The following is a 20,375-nucleotide window of genomic DNA, read 5'->3' on the forward strand; positions in this document are numbered from 1 at the left end:
GAAAGAGTTTTCCTTGTTTGCTTGAGCTAACAAAAATACCTGTTGCCTGCATTTAAACTAGAGAGTGTTTTGTTCGTTCACTTCTGGCAAACGTGTAAGCAAGTTGCTGTGAAGAAGCAGCTTTAAGCAGCAGCTGCTTTCAACAAGCTGGGCCAGTTGGAAGTGGGGTGCACGTTGCTTTTTGCTCTCCACAGCTCAGTGCCACAACTGAAAGAGGTAGAGGACGATAGGGCATGGTTAATCCACCACCTGGATCATCTGCTCTTGGGAGCTATGGGGAACAGAAAGCCATGCAGGCGAAGATGGCTCTTCCAGTATATGGGATTTTGGGACAGGGATTTCTAATAATACTCAATAGGGTGTTACTATAGCAACTATATGATGTGGTGAATAATTTCATGGGCTTAAATCCAAAATGCTGGGAGCTGAGATGGGTCTGAGCGTGATTTAGGGCTGCCTGTGAACTTTGGTTGTGTGGGTGCTGTGCTGAAGTGGTTGGACTTGGGAAGAAGTTAGGGGCAAAGGTAAAAGGTTCTTCTCTGAGTGAAGGAAGCTGCAGCCCCTTAGGTGCCACTGGGAGGGCAGGGAAAGGGGAGGCCACCCTGCAGATCCACCTTGTGTGCACCATATTGGGCGTGCTTCCACGAGGGACCCTGATGCACAGCATCTCCCTTTGATATTCAAAGTTTGCTGTAAACCAGATCTGACATTTAGCTTCAGGTCAAATTAAATTGATTTGACCTAGAATGATTTTTATTGGTTTGTTTTGGTGTTTCACTTAAAAAAAAAAATCATTAAAAAAAAAGTGGTACAGCTCAGTTCCAAGCAGTATTACTTCCCTTGAATTTTCTGTCTTGCCAAGCTGAAGAGTTTCTTATTTGGCCAGACTTCATCTGAAGTGCTAATGTACAAGAGGCAGAATTGGGCTATCAGCCGTGGTGCCAGAAAAAGACATCTGGAACCTCCTCCCGGGGCAGAGCTGGAATTTGTTCCCTGCTAAGGCCCATCCAGACGTGCTGTAGTGGGGAGATGGTATTTGGGCCTATTCCATTCTTCTGCCCTTTTCCATCAAGAAATACACCTTGACATGTAGCCTAATTTTATATCTTGCTCTTTTTCCTCCCATCCTCTAAGACTGTGACTAATTCCCTCCCTTCACTTTCACTGGTACCTTGAGTACCAGTATTTATAGACTGTGATCCTGCTCTCCCCCCTCTCCATGCAGTATAAATTTATCTCTATTATTCCTTATTCCCTCCTCCAGACTGGTCCCAGATGTCCTGCCCTCTAGTACTCATGCCACCAGCATAAGTACATCTACATCTTTCTGTGCTTTTCCTAAATGAAGAAAAGAAGCCACAAAAATACCTGGCTCCTGGTTCATCTGTACCAGAGGACAAAGTACAGATAAATAGTGCGTTTCTCTTCTCCCTGCCCTGCTGTCCTGTTTTCACTGGGATGTAATCATAGAACCAGTTTTCTGCTCAGGAAACCTGCGTTTCTGCACAGACTACAATACTCGATTTCATGGGGACAAATGAAGATCAGACACTGAGTTTTTGGCTGGCACTGGTATGCAGTGATCAGAGTCTTCAGCGGTTTTGAGTTAAACAGAGGCAGAAGCTGTGGGGAGCAGAAACCCAGGGCACTTGACCCCAGGCTGGCCAATGAAAATTATTCCATACCATAAAAGTCATGCTTGCTATAAATTGGGGAGTTTACTGGGGATGACCCTCTTTCCTTGATGGCTGTCATCTCAGGAGGGTCTCCATCATTCTACTCCAGAGGCCTCCTACCTTGCTCGTTGTGACTGTCATAGCTTGTGACCACTGTATTGGCTGAATAATGTGGCCTATGTACTTTAGATTAATACTGTTATTAATATTGGGTTTTATTATTATTTTTTCATCAAATCTGTGTCCATTTCAACCCAGAGGTCTCCTTTCCTTTTCCCTGATTCTCCTCCCTGGGTGGGAAGGAGTCATTGGGTGATAAACAACTGTCTGACCCACACCACCTGCCCATCCCTGTATGGGACCTTGTCTGCTTACATTGCAGGGTTAATCCATGAGCTCTTATTTCTTTTGCTGTCTCTTCCTGGGCTGCCTTTTGCCTCCTTTCATGACCTGCCTGGTTACTCAGGCGTGCTCAGGCTGCAGCTCTTACATACACGCTTGCACTGGGGGCTGCTGCCCAAGGGGAATGTGCCACATCCCTGAGCACAGTGTCTTCCGCTGATGCATTTACGCTACCCTGGTTGAGGTTTTTAATGCAATGAATTATTTGCCAGTATCTGATATTGCACGTGAAGAACTCGCTCCAGAACGTCTTAGAGTCTTAATTCCTGTGTTAACACTGTCCATTTGAGTGATTTCCTCTACATGTGTTATGAATTGATTACTAGAGAGGACTGAATGCCCAAAATAGAAGAGAAAGTGAAGGTCCCCGTACTCACAACGTTTCCTTTGCTCCCTAACACCAAGCTTATAGCCAAGAAGGCTATTAGAATTTTTATTTTTTTTAAGCACAACCTAATGCTTAGTCTTGGCTAGGAGTCATGCTCTTCCAAATGTCCTCTGGCTCACTCACTGTGGTAGACTTTCAAAATAGGCCTTTTCCAGAGGACACATTGCTTCACTTGCCCTGAAGTTTTCTGGATGTCCCCTTCTGTCTTTTTGAAAACACAGCAGAAAAACTGTTTGCTGTACTTGTTGTTTCACTTTAGCCAGGTTTATAATTTTGGCACAAATCTGCAGGTGAATCAGCAATACCTGCGGAGATGTCCTGTCAAGAACTTAAATCTAGAAGTGGCTTTCTTCTCAGATAAAGTGCTGTACCTGGTGTATGTGCTGGAAGGGAAAGGTCCTTGTTCGCCATCAGAGCTGACTGTGGTGTAGCTGTCTTCCAAAAGCAGCCCATGCTGGAGCCTGAAGCAGGAGAGCTACTGTGAAGGTCAGGTATTTATCCTGTCTCCCCAGGCAGGAGCACCCATACTTACAGCATTGCAGAGTTACTGTTAAAACCTTCAGTAGTTTAGGATTTGAAAACTCCCCAGGCTGAACAGGAAACTATTTCAGTGCTTTCTGCCACTCCCAAGGTCAGGATGGCAGCAGAGATTTTCAGATTTGGAGTCTTGGATGTTTCACAGGAGGATGGGACATTCTTTGGAGGAAAACAGACCTCCCTGTGATTGAAAAGCTAAGTTTTCATTGCTGCTTTTAATAGAAGTCTTCCAGTAGGTGTGGGTGAGGCAGCGGTGCGTGATAAGCGCTCCACAAGAACTGCTTCAGCAGCCCTGTGGGCACACGGGTGGGAGGTCAGGCAAAGGGGAGCGAGGGGAAAGCTCTCTGCTCCTGCCTTTCACTGCAGCTTCCACAGGTACCTGGCAGCTGACCTTTCCCGTGCGACAGAGACTCTGGGAAAGCTGCGCGAAGCATCATGATCTGGGTAATTATCCCCAGCTTTTCACTCGTGAAGCCAAACCCCAGGCTGTGCTGTTGAATGCAGAGGAAAGCACCCATCAGAGAGGTTGGTCCTGGCACTGCTATCAAGCTGCCACCCCCTGCCTACTTTAATAACACAATAATTCCAGCAAATGGTTGCTTTGAATCAAGGTTGCTCCACTACAACCTCAAAAGCTTTCAGTAGTGCAGCCTCCGCCGTCTTTAAGTCTGCAGAAGGCTGTGATTTAGCCACCAACTCTGACAGCGAGGAGCCAGGTCCCCTTGCAGACAGCAGAGGCATGACTTTGCCTTGGCTTTTCTCCTCTTCCAGAAGAGAAAAACACCTGCCGGCCTTGGAGCAAAGCAATTGCCCCTATCCCTGCATGTCCTCGGTTTCCTTGTCCAACAAAATAGTGGGTGAACCTGCAGTGCTGCTCGTGGGGCTGCCCTCTACAGAGGGGAGAGGAGCTGCTCCTTTCCCCCAGCTTGGGGGTATTCAGGAGCGAGGAGCTCGTGGGTGACACCCAAGGTGTCTGTGAAAGGTGCCCAAAGACAAGCCAACCTGTTGAGCAGGCTCCACTGAGGTCTCACATCAGCCTTGCAAGCCTTCAGGCTTTACAGATGAAAAGAGATGGAGAGCTGCTGGGTAAGAAAGGAGCAGGACCTTCTCCTGGGCTTTCGGGGAGGGAGACTAACCTGTCTTCCTAAAATCTTAATTATGCCTCCGCTCTAAGTACAGACTTCAGACTTGCTGGCTGGTCTCCTGGGTGGGTGGGTACTTTTGATATCATATATTCAGATGGAGGCATTTATAGTTGTACCAGTTCTTCACTAAAGTAGAGTGAAGGATGGAATAAGTCTCCAAAAAAGTCCTTTGGGGATGTGAGGTGTCTGGGGAGGACTTTTCCTGTCTCTGCTTGGAGTAAACTCATCTTTTACAGGGAAAGAAAAAATAGTAGCAGGTAAACAAAGGAGAGACCTTGAAGGCAAGGACACTTATAGCATTAGTTATAGCACATATGGCCCGATCCTCCTTAAGCAGAAGCTGGAGCCAGCAGGTTGATGCTGATTGATGACTGCAGTGGCTCTGCCCCACATTCTGCACTACTTTCAGAGGTTTAACTTTTAATATACTTTTGAAAACTTATTGATTGACTTTCAGATGCACCATTGGTGCCCCCATCTTTCAGAAACAGAGGGAAAGCACTTAACGTGCAAGGAAACCACATCAGCGCTTGAATCAGAGCCTGCTGCCTCACCTGCCTCAGCAGAACCACCCAGTTTCTCTTTTCTTTTTTAATCTTTTCTGAAGCTGCTCATATTTCCTCACTCCTTCACGTTATATATTCAGGATCCTACTCAAAGTTATGCAGTGTCTGTTCTCTCTCTGTTTCTATTGCTGCCAACAAAGGTAGTCACCTGGAGCCAGCATATGCTGGTCCTCTGGTCTTCCTGGCACAGGTCATGTTGTGATGGGAAAACCTTAGGTGAAAAGAGAGTTAGGTGGCCATTTTTGAGCTCTGCCTGCATCAGCCTTGTGCTGCTGTGCCCTCTGTGACCCAGATTTCTCTGCTGTCCCTTGGGCATTAGATTTGATCCTGATTTCTGCACTTGGGGCACAATAACCTCATGGATGCTACAGGCTTGGGGATGAGTGGCTGGAAAGGACCTGGGGTGTTGGTGGACAGCAGGATGACCATGAGCCAGCAATGTGCCCTTGAGCCAAGAAGGCCAACGGCATCCTGGGGTGGATGAGAAGGGGTGATTGTAGGTCAGAGAGGTTCTCCTCCCCCTCTACTCTGCCCTGGTGAGACCGCAGTTGGAATATTGTGTCCAGTTCTGGTCCCTCAGTTCAAGGACAGGCACTGCTTGAAAGAGGCCAGCAGGGCCACAAAGATGATGGAGGGAGTGGAGCATCTCCCGTATGAGGAGCGGCTGAGGGAGCTGGGGCTCTTGAGCTTGGAGCAGAGGAGACTGAGGGGTGCCCTCATTCATGGGGATCAATTTGGAAAGGGCAGTGTCAGGAGGAAGGAGCCAGGCTCTTCTCTCTGATGTCCAATGCCAGGACAAGGGGCAACGGGTACAAGCTGGAGCACAGGAGGTTCAACCTGAACATGAGGAAAAGCTTTTTTTACTGTCAGGGTGCCAGAGCATGGCCCAGGCTGCCCAGAGAGGTTGTGGAGTCTCCTTCTCTGCAGACATTCAAAACCCACCTGGGCGTGTTCCTGTGCGACCTGGTCTGAGTGATCCTACTCTGGCAGGGGTTGGACTGGATGAGCTTTCGAGGTCCCTTCCAACTCCTGACATTCTGTGATTCTGTGATTTCTGGCCAGTAAGGCCTTGTCTTCAGCCTCTATTTGTTGGCACCCAGGGCCTCGTTCTTCCTTCGCTGGTGACAGTTTTATGCAGGTGCCACTCCAGTGCCTTTGGTGGAGCCGCTCGTGACTTCCCCAGCCCCCAGTGCCTGACAGCTGGTTTTCTCCCTGAATTACCGCGCCTGACACATCACCGTAGATGTTATGCGCTGTCACAAAATTAATTTTCCTCTTGAGAGCCCGCAGTGATTTCAGCTGAACTTCCTTGCAATTGTCACTCTGTCTCCCTAGAAGATTCATGCTGCTGAGGCGGCTTTGACCTTGGGGGATGGGGAGCCAAGCCCAAGCACAAGGCAATCCTTTCTTCCCTTTTTTCTCAGTTTTAATAACTGGATTTTCTTGAGATGTTTCAGTTGCATACTGGCATAGAGAAATGGATATTGGCATAGAGAAAACTCAGCAGACCCTCCAGACATGTATCAAACTCTTACTCAAAGACATATTGCAGCAGGAACCCTTCTCCAATGCTGGCTTTTACCTCCCTGCTGCTGAGCCCTCTCTCCCCAGGCGTGGAAGGGCCTGAAGCTGTAGAGCAGCGGTTTCTTTCCTGAGTTTATCACAGCATCAAAAGTAGCTGGTGTTGGCAATTCTCCCTGTTTTTCCAGTTTGAGTTTGACTCTGCAGCTGTGTGGCTGTGTATTGCCTCGCAGAAATCATGCAGTGCTGCATTTATCAGTAACCTGGACCTGGAAAAGTTGGGGCTGGATGTGCAGGAGGAAGAGGGTGTTTCTGCAGGGGATACTGAAAGACAACCTGGACTGAGGTTTGGAGAGGGACCGACTGCTTAGGAGCAGTCTGGGGGTAAAAACAACGAATAGCTGAAGTTCCTAAATCATGTTTGAAATGGGATTGCGGTATTTTAAAACTTTAAGACAAATGAGACTCAGCCAAACGTATCCAGATTTTGTGAGATACTTTAGTGCTCTGAAGGGAGTTGGGCCGTGCTCAAGTCACTGAAAAGCATGATTTAGATGCTGATTCCCTTACAGTGTTTGGAGTATTTTTGTCGTGAGACTTGGTGGAGTTTGGTCATTCCAGAGGAAATACGACTACAGTGAAATAAGAATGAATTGTTCTCATAGGTGGGGTTTCATTATCCTTGGCAAAGTGCATCTGATAGAGTTGTACCTCAGTGTCACTGAACCCTACTGGTCAGTTGTGTTAAACCTGATGATGCTATCACAGGAGGGAAGACCTGCTTATTTAAAACTGGCTTTTCCTGTAAACTTATTGAATGATATTTGTATCCTTTTCTGATAGTTATGAAGATCTGCAGCTACACTTCTAGCATGAGCATTTGCAACTTTATGCATGTTTTAAACCGTTCTTGCGCTCCTCTCAAGGAGCTTTTTCCAGTGTTCATGGTTTTTCATGCTGTCTAGAGTACTGGGCAGGGCTGTCACAGACGTTACGCCAGGGTGTTACTGCCAGGTCAGATTGGAGCTCTCTGAGACCATTTGTTGAAGCAGAAAGCCCGGAGGGCATCTTGGGCTGGGAACTGCTGAATCATTTACTATGGGCTTGCTTTGCACACCAGTTGGTTGCCTTTGGGGAAACTGCTGAGCACCCCATCAGATGCTGTGAGCTCCATGGATGTCCATGGGACCTGAGGATATTCAGCATCACCAAACCGAGCCCCGCTCCTCTGTTTGACTTGGCTTGGTCTGGGGTGCACCACGACACCCACAGGGCCTATTCAGCAGCAGCGAATACTAGGTGGACCCTGGTACGTTTTCAGAGCAGCACTGGCAGGGAGATGAAGGCTGCTGTGGTGCAGAGTCCACGCCAGCTGTTTAAATAGGCTGCCAGGATGACGGTGCCGGCAGCGCGGTACATCCTGCGTTCCCCAGAGTGGATCTGTTTTAATCTTATTAAAAGCTCATCAGTGTTTCCTACACGTCCCTCCTGCAGACAGGGCTGTAGCACTCAGCAGCTGAGCCAGGGCCTGCTTTGTGTCCGCACGGTTTTCAGAAGAAACCAGAAGTCCCCTGGGGCAACAGAAGAAACCCCCAGGCAGGGTCTTGGGAAGCCACAGGGAAGGACCATGCTTCTGTGTAACATGGTGGGACCTGACACCGGCTGCTGGGGGCAGTGTCTCAACCAGGCAGCCCCCAGACTGAAGCTCCCAGAAGTGTCAGGGCCTCCTGGAAGTCATTTGTCCCCCACTCCAGCCTCTGTGCTTACGAGGAGGTGGGGAGTTGCTAAAGGATGTTCATCCTCAGCAGCCAGGGTTTTCTGGGGGCTGGGATCCCAGTTTACTCCCCCTCCACACGTATATTTAGCACATGGGGCACCAAAATGGGGGAACCCTGCAGCTGGGAGCTGCAATGCCTGCTTACGTGAGACAGCTAAAGTGTTGGGGCTGGAGGCTGTAGAAACTACAAATTGGCCTGGAGGAGGGGTTTCACATGCATCAAAGCATATCAGTAATTTGAGTTTAGGAGTTGCTTTCCATCTCAAGCGGGACGAGTCAGAAGTCACTCCAGTGAAGTCAATGGAGTAACCAGAATCTGAAGAGAATTAAGCCTGGTTTTCCCACTGTGTCCTTTTGCCCTCCTACCTGTGCAGGAGACAGCACCTGCCTCTCTGTGTGGTGGCGTTTCCTCTGGCTGCTGCAGGATCTTGAGGGGAAGGATGAGTAACCTACACAGCTGATACAGTGACTCACTGCTGTCCCCAGGACACATGGAGGACCCATGCAGAGAACCAGGGGGACATAATAAATAGAACAGGAAAATGTATCCTTCTGACACATCCAGTTTTCTTATACAGATGAATCCCAAAATGACTTTCAAAGTGTGACCATTGATGTTTGTGAGTGCTGTGCCTTGCAGAGTGTTCTCTTTCCTGCAGTCAGGATCGGGAGAGTTCTGCAGGAAAAGAAGTTGCTAACCTGTCAAGTGGGTTTGCAAATCTGGAGCTAAACCAACGAGCACCATCTCCTGGCAGCTGGGAAAAGCTGGCACTGCTGCCAGGGAGGCAGGCCTGGTGCAGTTCTGCAGTCAGCACTGAACACCTGAAGGTAGCCCAGCTCGGGGCTGACAGCCGGCTCTGGCTCCTGAGAAAGGGCAGTCCAGAGAGACAGCACCGATTTAGTGGTGGTATCCACAGCACGGCCTTGCCTACGCTTGGCACGAGGGGTCTCAGATGTTTGGATTTCAAGCTCTCCTGGAGTTGACACACAAGTGCTCAAGTACTTCTGAGGTTTGCCTGGATGTTGAAGTGTCTGGGGTTATGAATTTCATGGAGAAGGGTCTTGTGAAATTGAGAGCGTGGCTCCCAAGTGGTACGCTCAAATATCGCCGCGTAGCCAGCCTGCTTCAAAGCATTATGTGATTTGGCACAGGGCTGAGGGATGCCTCTGCCACTCAAGCAAGCTGCCCTCGCCACTGCTGGGAGTGGGACCAGCAAAGGACTTTTGGAAATCTCTGGAGCTCTCCTGAGGTTTGACGTTAGACTTGAAATTAAGCAGAGAGGAAGAAGCAGCTCGGTCTGGATCCAGGAAGATGGTGTGCTTTGAATCTGGAGATAGACTGAGGACTGCTGGTCCATCTGGGTACTGTAAGGAGCTGTGGAAAAGTAATCAAACATTGAACATCTGTATAAAAAGACTACAGAGGAAAATGTAGTAAGAAGCAATGTAATACGAGTTTTTAAAAGGGAGGTAACTGAGTTGGGAAGCTGTAAAGAAACAAGACATTGCATATTAGGGACAAAAGAATAGGAAAAATATTTCCTTTTTTTTTTCCTCCATTCTAAAAAGGATAAGTTAGGAAAAACAAGAAGCCAATGACAAGCACAGGCTTGTTGCTAGGGACTGATGCCAGAATTGTAAGTTTGGTAGAGAAAAGGCTGGATTGTTTAGTAGCTGCTTTTGCTCTGCATTTGGAGGAAAGCAGGAAGATGCATCTATCTGATGGTCATGGATGAATGATAAAAATGGAGAGGCTGGAACATAAGTTGCTGAGGTTGGGCTGGGAAACAAGGTCTGTGCTGGTCATTGGAGAGGAGACCGAGCTGTGGTTTGCTCTCCCAAGATGGATGTTTAGGTCATGGCAAGGTCTGGGCTGGAAAATGCACCTTGCTTAGCTTTGGCCTTCTTGCTATGTGAAACCTCTGGATGACACCTAAAGGGTACTGGGTCCTGGGAGTGACATGTGGCCTGAGAGACCCTCTAGTATCATTTGGGGCCAGTCAAACAAGAGTGATCTCCTTGTTTATGGGACTTTGTTTGATACTATCTCTAGTCCGTAAAATTAGGGACTGTCCAAACAGGACAAGGTGGCCTCTGTCGCCAGGAGGCTGTGATCTGCGTGGTCAGAGCTGAGGAGACCCTGCTCCTGGGAGCTGGCAGCCCTGCAGTGCTGAGATAGCTCATAAAGACTCTTGAGGTTCAATATCCAAAGCAAAAGTTGGAGCCAAATGTTTCAAAGACTTACAGGAATTTGCTGGAAGCAGCTTGCTCGCGCTGTTCTGCTTTTGTCTGCAAAGGTCGCCGAAATCTTGATTCCTCCAGTTGCAACCAAAGAGGCTCCCTCTTCTGAGTGCAGCTCCAGGCTGTAAAAATAGCATAATCTAATTAAAGATTAGCTCCCTCTCTCCGCTTCTGAAAAATTAATAATTCTGACCGAGTCACTGACACAGCAAATACTGAACCTCGTGTCGTGGGGTTGCCGGCTGTTCTGCAGAACTGAAAGATCGTGTCTCTGTGTCAGCCCGTCTGTGCCACTGAAGGTCACCAGAGTTGTGTGTGAAGACTACAAAAGGCAGGTTAGCATGGAAAATGGCTATTTTATTGAAAATTGAACACAGTATTCTGAAATGATCAATTTTAAGAAGACTGAGCATACTCTAATTGGGAAAAAAACACCCCAGTTTTATTTAAATTGGCTCTTTTTCTTGTCTATATTATCCTCAGATAACTTTTTGTTGCCTCTTCCAGTGTGCTGCAGCAGCTCAGCTTGCATTGATCCAAACTGGGCTTCAGCTGCCTTCCTTAAATTAAGAGTTACTGTGCATGGAACCAATGATTTCTAAATTATTTCCTGTGTCAGTCGCTAAAGAGCTCTAAATCTGGTGCTGTAGGAGAGGATTTCTGGCGCATTCAGTTACTCTGATGAAACAAAACAGTCATTTTCAATTTTTTTTTTTCTTTCCAGTTGATGAAAACACATGTAACTCGCTGAGCATCTCAGCTGTGCTCCAGCGATTGAATCAGACCCATTCCTCCTTAGCTGCTCACAGGAAGCGAAATTATTTCCCATGGCCTCATATTACACGAAAGCACAACTGCTGCTCCCAGGTGCTGAAGAGCTTTGCTTTACCTGAGTTGGCAGGCAAGTTTTTGGGCCCATTTGAGGGAAATCCAGATTTTAAAAACTAACCCTTTATAACAAGGGTAAATTCAGACCTGATACTGCCATCCATTTCCAGCGCTATTCAAGGCTTCTTCTTCCCATGGATATTGAACTAAATAAACTTAAAGTCAGAGAGGGCATTGCTTAATCACCAGGCTCTGAATACTCCATTCTTCAGCAAAAACCCGCTCAGCTATTATAGGTTTCCATGTCTTTAATAGCCAGCCTAATAGCTGATAGATTCACACTTCCCAAATAAGAGGCAGTTTTACCAATGGCTTTAAATAATTCCCTGTGGAAATAGCGAGTTGCATTAAATCCTAGTAATTAGGCAATTTCAGCTGTCTTCAGTGCTTTTGACTCTGCATTGCCTTGAGAGTTGGGATTTCTCTGTGTCCTGCTAATGTGAGCCCTCTCTCGACTCACATTTGTACATGGACGTGTTCACACACCCTTTAGTGCTTTGTCTTCCCCAGCAAGAGATGCATTTTCTGGTTTCATTGTTATTTGCAAAAACTACTGCAGAAAAAACAAAAAATAAGTTTATGGTTGACAGTGAGTCAGTTTTAAATCAGCTCTGGTGTTAACATCCACTACAGCAGTGGTTTTGTACTGTTTGAAAATGTGAAGTGATATTTCTGTCCATGACTATTTCAGGGTTATTTTTTTCTATCTGCTGATGAATAACATGAAGAACAGGGTTATATTTTCCCAGGCTCTCTTTATCACAGTGACTCTCCTCCTGGCTTGCTAAAACTCCTGCTATGAAGCACCTGACACAAATATATTAGAAAACCTTTCACTGCCCTATTGATCAGCATTACTGAGAGCTGCAAATGCTTGTGGGTCTGGCTCACGTGTGCTGTGAGCAATGAAAGCTGCGTCCATAAATCCTGGTCTGAAGGCAACCTCAATTTCCTTTGTCTGTGTTTGTGCTCCCTCTTTCCTAGCAGTTGTGGGATGTTTGCAGAAACAGGTATTTTGCTCACTGCCAGTGCTGTGATGGGGCATTTTTCATGAGCACCCAGAGCAGGAAGCATTGCACAGCCATCTTCAGTGGGTTCAAAGCCACTCAGAATCAGTGGGATTTTTCCAGTGAATTCAGTGGACTTTGGATCAGGCCCAGTAGGCACCAAGGAATCATCTAATGATGCTCTTTAGCAGCCCTGAGACCCAATGGTTTAGACAGCCACTCACCCAGCACAAATAGTAAATTTCAAACAGCAGATACTGGCAGCAACAGGCATGAATAGTCTGCAGTCAGCAATTCACAGCCTGAAATATGTTGGAATAAACAATGCATCAGATAATTCCAGCTAACCAACACATTTGTGAAAATCCAAGCCTGTTTATGGATGATTTTCAAAAAGGCTAGTTCAGCAAGAAAAATATTTGCGAGAAAATGAACCCATCCCTTTTTGCTTACTGATCATTTAGTGTTTTTTGGGGGATGAACGGACATGAGCTGTCCTTGCGAGGCACTGGATGACCTCAGGTTGGACCTGATGCGGGTGCTGGGCAGCCCAGTCTAGTCTTGATTCTGCTATGGTTTCACTGTGGTTTCTTCGGCTCTGTTTTTGTGTACCTTTGTTGAGGAGACTGAGTCATTTGGTGCAGCGAGGATGAGAGCTGCCTGCAGCGAGTTGAAAAAGGATCCTGCAGCCCCAAGAGAGCTGGCGAAAATAGAAGGTGAAATTTAGAGCAGGTAAATGTAAAGCTACATACACAGAGAAGGAAAAAAAGTCCCAAGTTCACACACATAGGAAAAATCTCCACAGTGACCCTCAGCACTCTGTAACAAGATCTTGGTTTGATCATAAATATTTCTATGTAACCTTCAATGCGATGCTCTGTGACAGTGAGAACAGCAAACCAAAGACTGGGAACAATGACGATAATTTTTCACCTGCCAACTAGAGCACCCGATGGTCTGTGCTCTCCCATGACAAAAAGGCAGCTGCCCCAAGTCCCTGGCCATGGGCTCTCAGGGTATGGGGATGGAGCTGTGTCAGCATCGGGTGTGCAGCAGCAGATCAGTGGTGAGGGCTGGCATGGGATCAGCAGCACCCAAAGCCAGTGAGGATGGACACATGGGAGCAGGCTGAAATGCAAGGTGTGGCCTTTTTGGGGTTGTTTTTTCCCTATGCTACCAGGTTTCCGCTTGTAAAAGGAGGAGCGTGTCATTCCCACCCTAAAGGTGGCCCAGGGAAGAGAAGTTGCTTGCAAGTCATCGCAACACCAAGCGATGCAAAAATACAGCGAGGGAAGTGGTTGTTCTGCCTTTGTGCAGGGCTTGGGTTGTGCATGGCAAATCCAGCAAGGCGGTGCAATAAAATAAAGACTGCAGCTACGCACTGAACAGTGCTAAGGAGAAAAAAAATGACTTCAGGGCTCACTAAATGAGCTGCACATGCCCAATGGATGGGAGACTGCGGGGAAAAACGTAGTTGCAATGGTATTTAGAGACAGTATTGTTATGTATGTGTGAGCAGCAAGAAAATAACCAAATGCAAGTAGTTTGTGAGCTTTCACACTGACACTCCCCAGCTTCTGGCTTTGCAGCTGCAGCAATGTCCCTTGAATATTACAGCAAAGTTTGCATCGTGCTCGGTAGCGCAGGACACGGCATGCGTGGAGCAGGTCAGGAGCTCCCCATCCCTTGCAGGGTGATGAGCAGAGGTCGGAGGAAGCCGTCCAGCCTCTGCCACGCAGTGTGCATCGCCACACGAGCGGTTATCAAGCTACCTGTATGCACCAGCTCCTACAGACATGAGGAGGACATCCTCCTTTGTTACTCTACATCCCCCATCACTCAGCCCCTATAAACATTTTTCTCCCTACCTCCTGCCTGCCTCATGGGGGGATCTCGCTGCTCCTGTCGTCAAGCTGCGCTTTATATCAATGCTGCAAATAGAGGGTGGCCATTATTTGTAATTTAATTAGTGTAATCCCCGGGAACTTAGAGCGTGACAGAGGGAATTAGAGACAGTGTATGAAAATGATGCATGGGCGTGGGTAGAGGCTTAACCACTCTCATGCTGGCATGCTTTGTAGATGGTGCACACACGATATGGCTTTCCAGGCATGTGGAAGTCGCTCAATGTGGATGTTTAGTCTCTGCCTTGCTGGTTCACAGATTTAGGGTGGCTAGTCTTAAAAGAGTAAATTAAATCTAATGCTACCTACCAACTTTCCATCTCAATTTTTGTCCAGCAGGTTTTTGTTTTTCTTAATGAAAAGTTTCCTTAAGGTGAAACTCCTCCATTTCTCTGTATTAAAAATAAAAACCTTTTTGCTCAGGATTGTCTTTGTATTGGACATCAGGGGGTTTTTTAGGGATATTGGATGGTGAGCCCCTGAGTCAGATTTCAAGGGAGGTTGTGGGGTTGCCATCACTGGAGATTTTTGTGCACAGGCAGGGCAAACATCGGCTGGAAACTCTTAGCAGCTCTCAGGATCGTTATAGCTATTTTAAAATACAACAGCAGCTGGAAGCCTCATGTGACAGATGTGCCATTGTGCTGCCCAAAGGTATAGTAAGAGATAGTCCTAAATTGCTTGCAAGCAAAGGCAAGCCTGGTGCACAAACTGAATCTAAAATCAGTGGGAAGTGAGTACAGCTTTGCAGAAAGTTTGATGGATGCAGGTACTTGTCCCTTAACTGTGCATCATTTTTGTGTCTTTGCTTTAGGTGTCCCGGCATCATCGCACCTCTTTGACTATGGCTCCACTGCCAATGGGGGTGACAGCTCCTTCTACACCTCTCTGATCTCGGATGTCCACTACACCACCCCGCGGGACTCCACCTATTTCACGGGCATTTAAAAACAGCCCCATTCCCTGTTCAGGAAGCACAGAGGAGTTTAACACGCTGGGGCATCCTGTTCAAGATGTGACTGGGTTTGAGTCCCGTGGCTTGTTTAGCTCAGATTCAGGAATAGAGATGACTCCTGCAGAGTCTACTGAAGTTGATAAAACTTTAGCAGATCCCATGAAAGTAGAAGCTTATAAATACATGGACATAAGTAGATCAGAAGAAATAAAATACCAAGAAAAACATGACTCTGACTCAGAAGATGAGAGCCCAGGCCTTACTGATAAGTACCAGGGAACACCCACCAGGTCCAGCCACACTGCTGAAACTCAGCGGATGGCTTCGGGGGGCATGGAGGCAGCCAAAGAGCAAGACCCACTTGAAGACACAAGATCTGGTGATCAGCACAGTGCCTCCATGGTTACAGCTCCTGTCAAGATCACGCTCACTGAGATAGAAAGCGCCAGGGAAGCTGCCAGCAAAGACTCAAGCCCGACTCAGCCGGACACCGGCCTGAAGCCGAGCCATGAGGTAGTACCAACGGTGACAGTGTCAGAGCCAGAAGATGACAGCCCAGGGTCCGTCACACCCCCATCCTCTGGCACAGGTAATACTAGTGCATGGCAGCAGTTTTTTTGCTATTCGGCGCGTGGTTGCAGTTGTAGCCCTGCTTTTTTGAGAATTACTGCGGGTTTGTGGGATGCGTCTGAGGCGGTGTGAGCAGACATTAAGGCGTCTCCATGTCTGGAGGTGTTTCAGCTCTGCTGGGGCACCACTTTGCATTGCTGAACTGTGGAGGACATGAACCATAGCTGCCCATCACTAACCCACTGCTTGGGGCAGGCTGCCCTTTCTGTGTGAAGAGGGGAAGACAGAGCTGGGCATCTCCAAAAATAAGTCACCAAGAGCCTCTCAGGAACAGGGCTGGAGTCAGATCCAGGCTTGCTGAGCCCAGTCCTCTGGAGATCTCTCCTGAAGGCGAAATTGTGAGGTGGTGGGTCTCCTTGGGGTATCATCAGCCAAGCAACAGTTTTGGCTGAATCCTAGGGATTTTGGGGTCTCTTGGTCCTCCTGGCTGGCCATGTTCCCTAGGGGAAATGAGGTGTGTGGCACCAGAGCACTGCAAATGTTCGAGTTCATTTTTTAAAAAATTTTAATGGCTGTTTTAACTTCTGTTCAGTCTTGCAGAGAATAAGGTTAAATTGTTAAAAACAAGTGCTGTTTTCAAGTGAAAGTGCTGTTTTTAGAAAGTGGTGAGGAGGGAAATGCTGTCACCTCATTTACAAATGGGACTGAAGAGACAAAGGGCCAGTCTCCTTTGAAGGCCCCTGATTTCTACTGGGGGCATCAAAATCCCACATTTACACATTTTCTTGTTGTCTGATTACTGCAGTGGTACATAATACCTGTACCTTGTTTTCCCTGTTATACACTGCTAAAATGTGGAAGTTGTATAGTGTTTTAAAAAGGAATAAGGTTTCGTGACAGGAAACAGAATTTTCAGACTTGAAATTCAATTTCAACGTCCTGGATCAAAACTCTTTGACAGTGAACATTTGACATTTGACAATGAATGTCTCCACACTGAAATTTCCATTGCTTTGATGGCACCAAGAAGCATTTAAAAATCAACTGGAATTTCCTTAAGATGGCAGTCTGGGATTTCCACCCACACTAACATACCCTTAGAGCAGTACCTAGTTCCCATCCAAAACTGAGTGTACATTTGCACACTTGCACAAAAAAAAAACCCAAAAGCTTGAAGCAGTCCACCGCAGCTGTGAGTTCATCCTGCCTCCATTAGCCAGAAACTTTAGATAATAAATCGACTGTAGGGTCTCGTATTAGACTGTTTGACATCACACACTACCTCTGAGATATGCCGCTTTTTACCGATTTACTCTTTTTACACTACAAGGTAATTAAGAACTTCAGACACTAATTGTTATTTATTCACTCCTTGGCAACTGTTCAAGGCTGGCTTCATGACACTGGATAGCCGTATCCCGCTATAATGGCTGAATAGTGATTTCCAGCATGGAAATGTTTCTCTTCACGGGCAAAGCAGATCCCTTTGAGCAGCACTGCTCAAATGGCCCTGAGAGGTCCCACTGGCTTGCAGCGGGGTGCTGGGAAGCCAGAAGCACTGCTCACCTATTGTGTGAAGGCAAGAAGCCGGTATCTTCCTTTAGGGGCTGGCTCCTGCACGGTGTTTTCTCTGGATTTCCCTGCTTCCCATAGCCAGGGACGTGCTGCGCCCAGACTCCACGTTCGTAAGCGATGAAGCAATGTAAAACCTGCCCTCGCCATTTCTAACCAGTGACCCAGCAAAGTTGTCACTCCTAGATACCCCTCAAGCATCCTGGCAGAGCCCCCAGCTCCCCCCTGCTTGGATCGGGACTTTTGAAAATGGTTTGCTTTAAATTACTGCCCATCATCTTTCTGGGGAAGGAAGATGTGGTCTGTTCATACACTGCACTGGTGCTGAAAGGCAGTGGGTATTTATATGCTTCCCTGTGCCAGTGGTAAATATGACACCCTGCTGCTGGCCACAAAGGACTTTTCTGTTTGCAAGGTGAATGCCGTGGCTGAGTTACAAACTGCTGAGGCCGAGGGCTGGCGGTCACATGCCTGTTTGGACGTGTGCCGGATGAAGTCATTGCTCAGGGAGAAAACGCTTACATGTGGTAACGCAGGAGAGCGGTGCAGCTCACGTGGGCTTCCTGCAGCCTGAGGAAAAGGATGCACAGGCTCCTGCTCAGTGTGGCCAGTGCAGCAGAAACTTCTCAGCATCCAGACAGGGGGTGCGTTGTTATAGTCCCAGTCACCTTCATTCACCTGTCTGTGGCCACATCCTGGACTTTGGTATGCGAGAGGGATGTACCGCAAGAGAACTGTTGTGTCAGAGGAGCTGCAGACATGCCAACAGTATGTGTGCAGAACTGCCGATGAGGTGTGTTGGGAGATGCACAAACCAACACTGCTTGGAGGGGTGTGGGTAGATTGTTTTTTTTCTTGGCCATCTCCCAGCAGGATGTCATGGCTCGGATGCCATCATTAAAACCTCCTCCTTTACCTGATTCATCTTGGGGAAGGCGTATGATCAGGAAGAAATCAGCTATGCTATTGCTATTGGAAATTAAGTCAGGAAATAGCCCAAAATAGTGAGTTTTTTTCCCCACGTCACATCTGACACAATCTCTTCCCCACCCTCTGTTATAGAGGAGCTTCCAGAGGTGGCCCTGGGGAGTCAATGGCAGCAGCTGTACCCAAAGCAAGGCTGGGCTGAAGGCACATATATATACGCTGAGAGCGGGCGCAGGTCAGCTCAGGGCTCCCCATGCCTGCAACTGGGGCTGGAAACCTTGCCCCTCTCTCCTGTAGTTCCCAGACGTGTGGACACAGGTGGTGTCCTGCCATGGGCCTCTTCACCAGCATCAGCAGGAGGAAACCTGGGGGTCTCTTTTCGTGATGGCTTTCTTGAACCCTCACCACCTGCAATGCCAGTTAGTGACCCCTGTCATTTTAATAATGATAGAAAATCACTTCTTCCACTGTAAGCCAGAAAATGCAGATAAATATTTTTGTTTCAAATTTTGGGTGACGAGTTGGTCAGTCATTATTTTGGTTGATGTAATATTTAATGATATTAAGAATTAAAGTAAAAAAAAGTTTCATTCTTGGACCCAACTGAGACAAAAGCGAACAGAATTCACCACCCACCTCCCTGAAAAGAAAGAAGTCTGAGAAAAGTTTCTGACCTGGAACTTTACACACCTCAAAGTTAAAGTTTTACTTTAGCAATTGATCGTTCTGATCAACGGTGTCAGGAACCCACCAGCCCCACGTACGTGCTTGTCCCCAGAACAGACCTGTATCTGTTGGTGCCAGTCGGATACTGGCACATGCATGGCCTGAGCACACATTCCTCATGAGTGGTGATTTTCCTGATGAAAACCACATTGCTGAGCCAAGCACTGACCAGCTTGTGTCTCGGCTTTTTTCTCAGTAAATGATGCTAATGATACTCCTTTGCTATCAAGTATATGCATGGGAAATGCTCTGTAAGGAGAAGCTGCTATTACCGTTAGTCATCCCAGCCAGGGAGACTTCTCAGCCTGTGTTACCAGCCCTGCTAGAGGGATCTGTGCTGCCATGAGATCTATTGTGTTTGTTGCCTAAGCAGCCAGAAAAATCTAATTTTTAACTTTTTTTTTTCTTTTTTTTTTCCCCTTTCTTTCTGGGTGGCAGAACCATCTGGCTCAGAGTCGCAGGGCAAAGGCAGTCTATCAGAGGATGAACTCATCAGTGCCATCAAGGAAGCAAAAAGCTTTTCCTTTGAGTCCCCAGAGGTGCAGCGGTCACCAGCCCTTTCCACTGAGAAGAGAAACCAGCGGGGGAAACCTGGGCGCTCCGCCGTCTCCTCATCCCTGGATAATGAAGCCAGCAGCGCCGAGTCAGGAGACTCGGAGATCGAGCTGGTCTCGGAGGACCCGCTGGCTGCCGAGGAGGTGCTGCACTCCAACTACATGACCTTCAGCCACATTGGAGGGCCCCCTCCATCACCTGCCTCCCCGTCCATCCAGTACAGCATCCTGCGGGAGGAGCGGGAAGCCGAGCTCGACAGTGAGCTTGTCATCGAGTCCTGCGATGCCTCATCAGCCTCTGAAGAGAGTCCAAAGAGGGAGCAGGACTCTCCTCTGATGAAGCCCATGGTCATGGACATTATCAAGGAAGAGAATGGCTCACGCACTGATGTCTCAGACTATGAAGCAAGTAAAAAGACAGAGAGCAGGATGAACAGGGAAAACTTGGCAGAGTCTGCATCCTATCTGAAATGCTCCTTTGTGGCACCAAAAGTAGGTGCTGAGCCCCCGACCTCTGCCGTCAGCACTGAGGAGCTGAAGGAAAGAATAATACTGAAGAAACCCATCGAAGAAACTGTTGTTAACCAAAGTAAAGTGTCTTCCAAGGACTCTGTCAAAAGAAGTCCCTTGGCTTTGTCCCTACTGCCGTTTTTAAATAAGCAGAAAGGTAAATGCAGATGTTTATGTTGTTTTTTGTAGTGTTGCTGAGAAGGGGGAGTGGGGAGAAGTGCCTGTTCCTTGCAGGGGAGATGTTAGTGCTGAGCAGGGCGAGCTGCTGGCACTGAATAACCTCAGCTCGAAGCTGGGCACACTTGTGGCCATGCACACATCATCTCTGACCTTCCATCCTCTTCTTTTTCTCATTTCCCTTAGGAAAGCAAAATACCAGCAACAATAATTTTTAGACTTAAGCGTATAGATACTGGATCAAAGAAGACCCCCAATAACATAAGGCTGTTTTGTACATCAGGTTTCTGGAGGTCAGAGCAACAGATGATCATTTTTCCTTTGGAATGCTG

The 20,375-nt window shown here is 47.5% G+C and overlaps 1 protein-coding gene across 1 annotated transcript in view; it reads left to right on the forward strand.

Moving 5' to 3' along the window:
- The window catches only part of LOC104544028 (reticulon-1-like), a 109,467-nt gene that overhangs the window by 46,128 nt on the left and 42,964 nt on the right, over positions 1-20,375 (forward strand). The window contains 3 exon segments of the mRNA XM_010188769.1: positions 14,867-14,996; positions 14,998-15,596; positions 19,241-20,023. Of these exon segments, the coding sequence (XP_010187071.1) occupies positions 14,867-14,996; positions 14,998-15,596; positions 19,241-20,023 (1,512 nt within the window).

The sequence above is a fragment of the Mesitornis unicolor genome, unplaced genomic scaffold (genome assembly GCF_000695765.1).
Source record: "Mesitornis unicolor isolate BGI_N332 unplaced genomic scaffold, ASM69576v1 scaffold11487, whole genome shotgun sequence".
NCBI lineage: Eukaryota > Metazoa > Chordata > Aves > Mesitornithiformes > Mesitornithidae > Mesitornis > Mesitornis unicolor.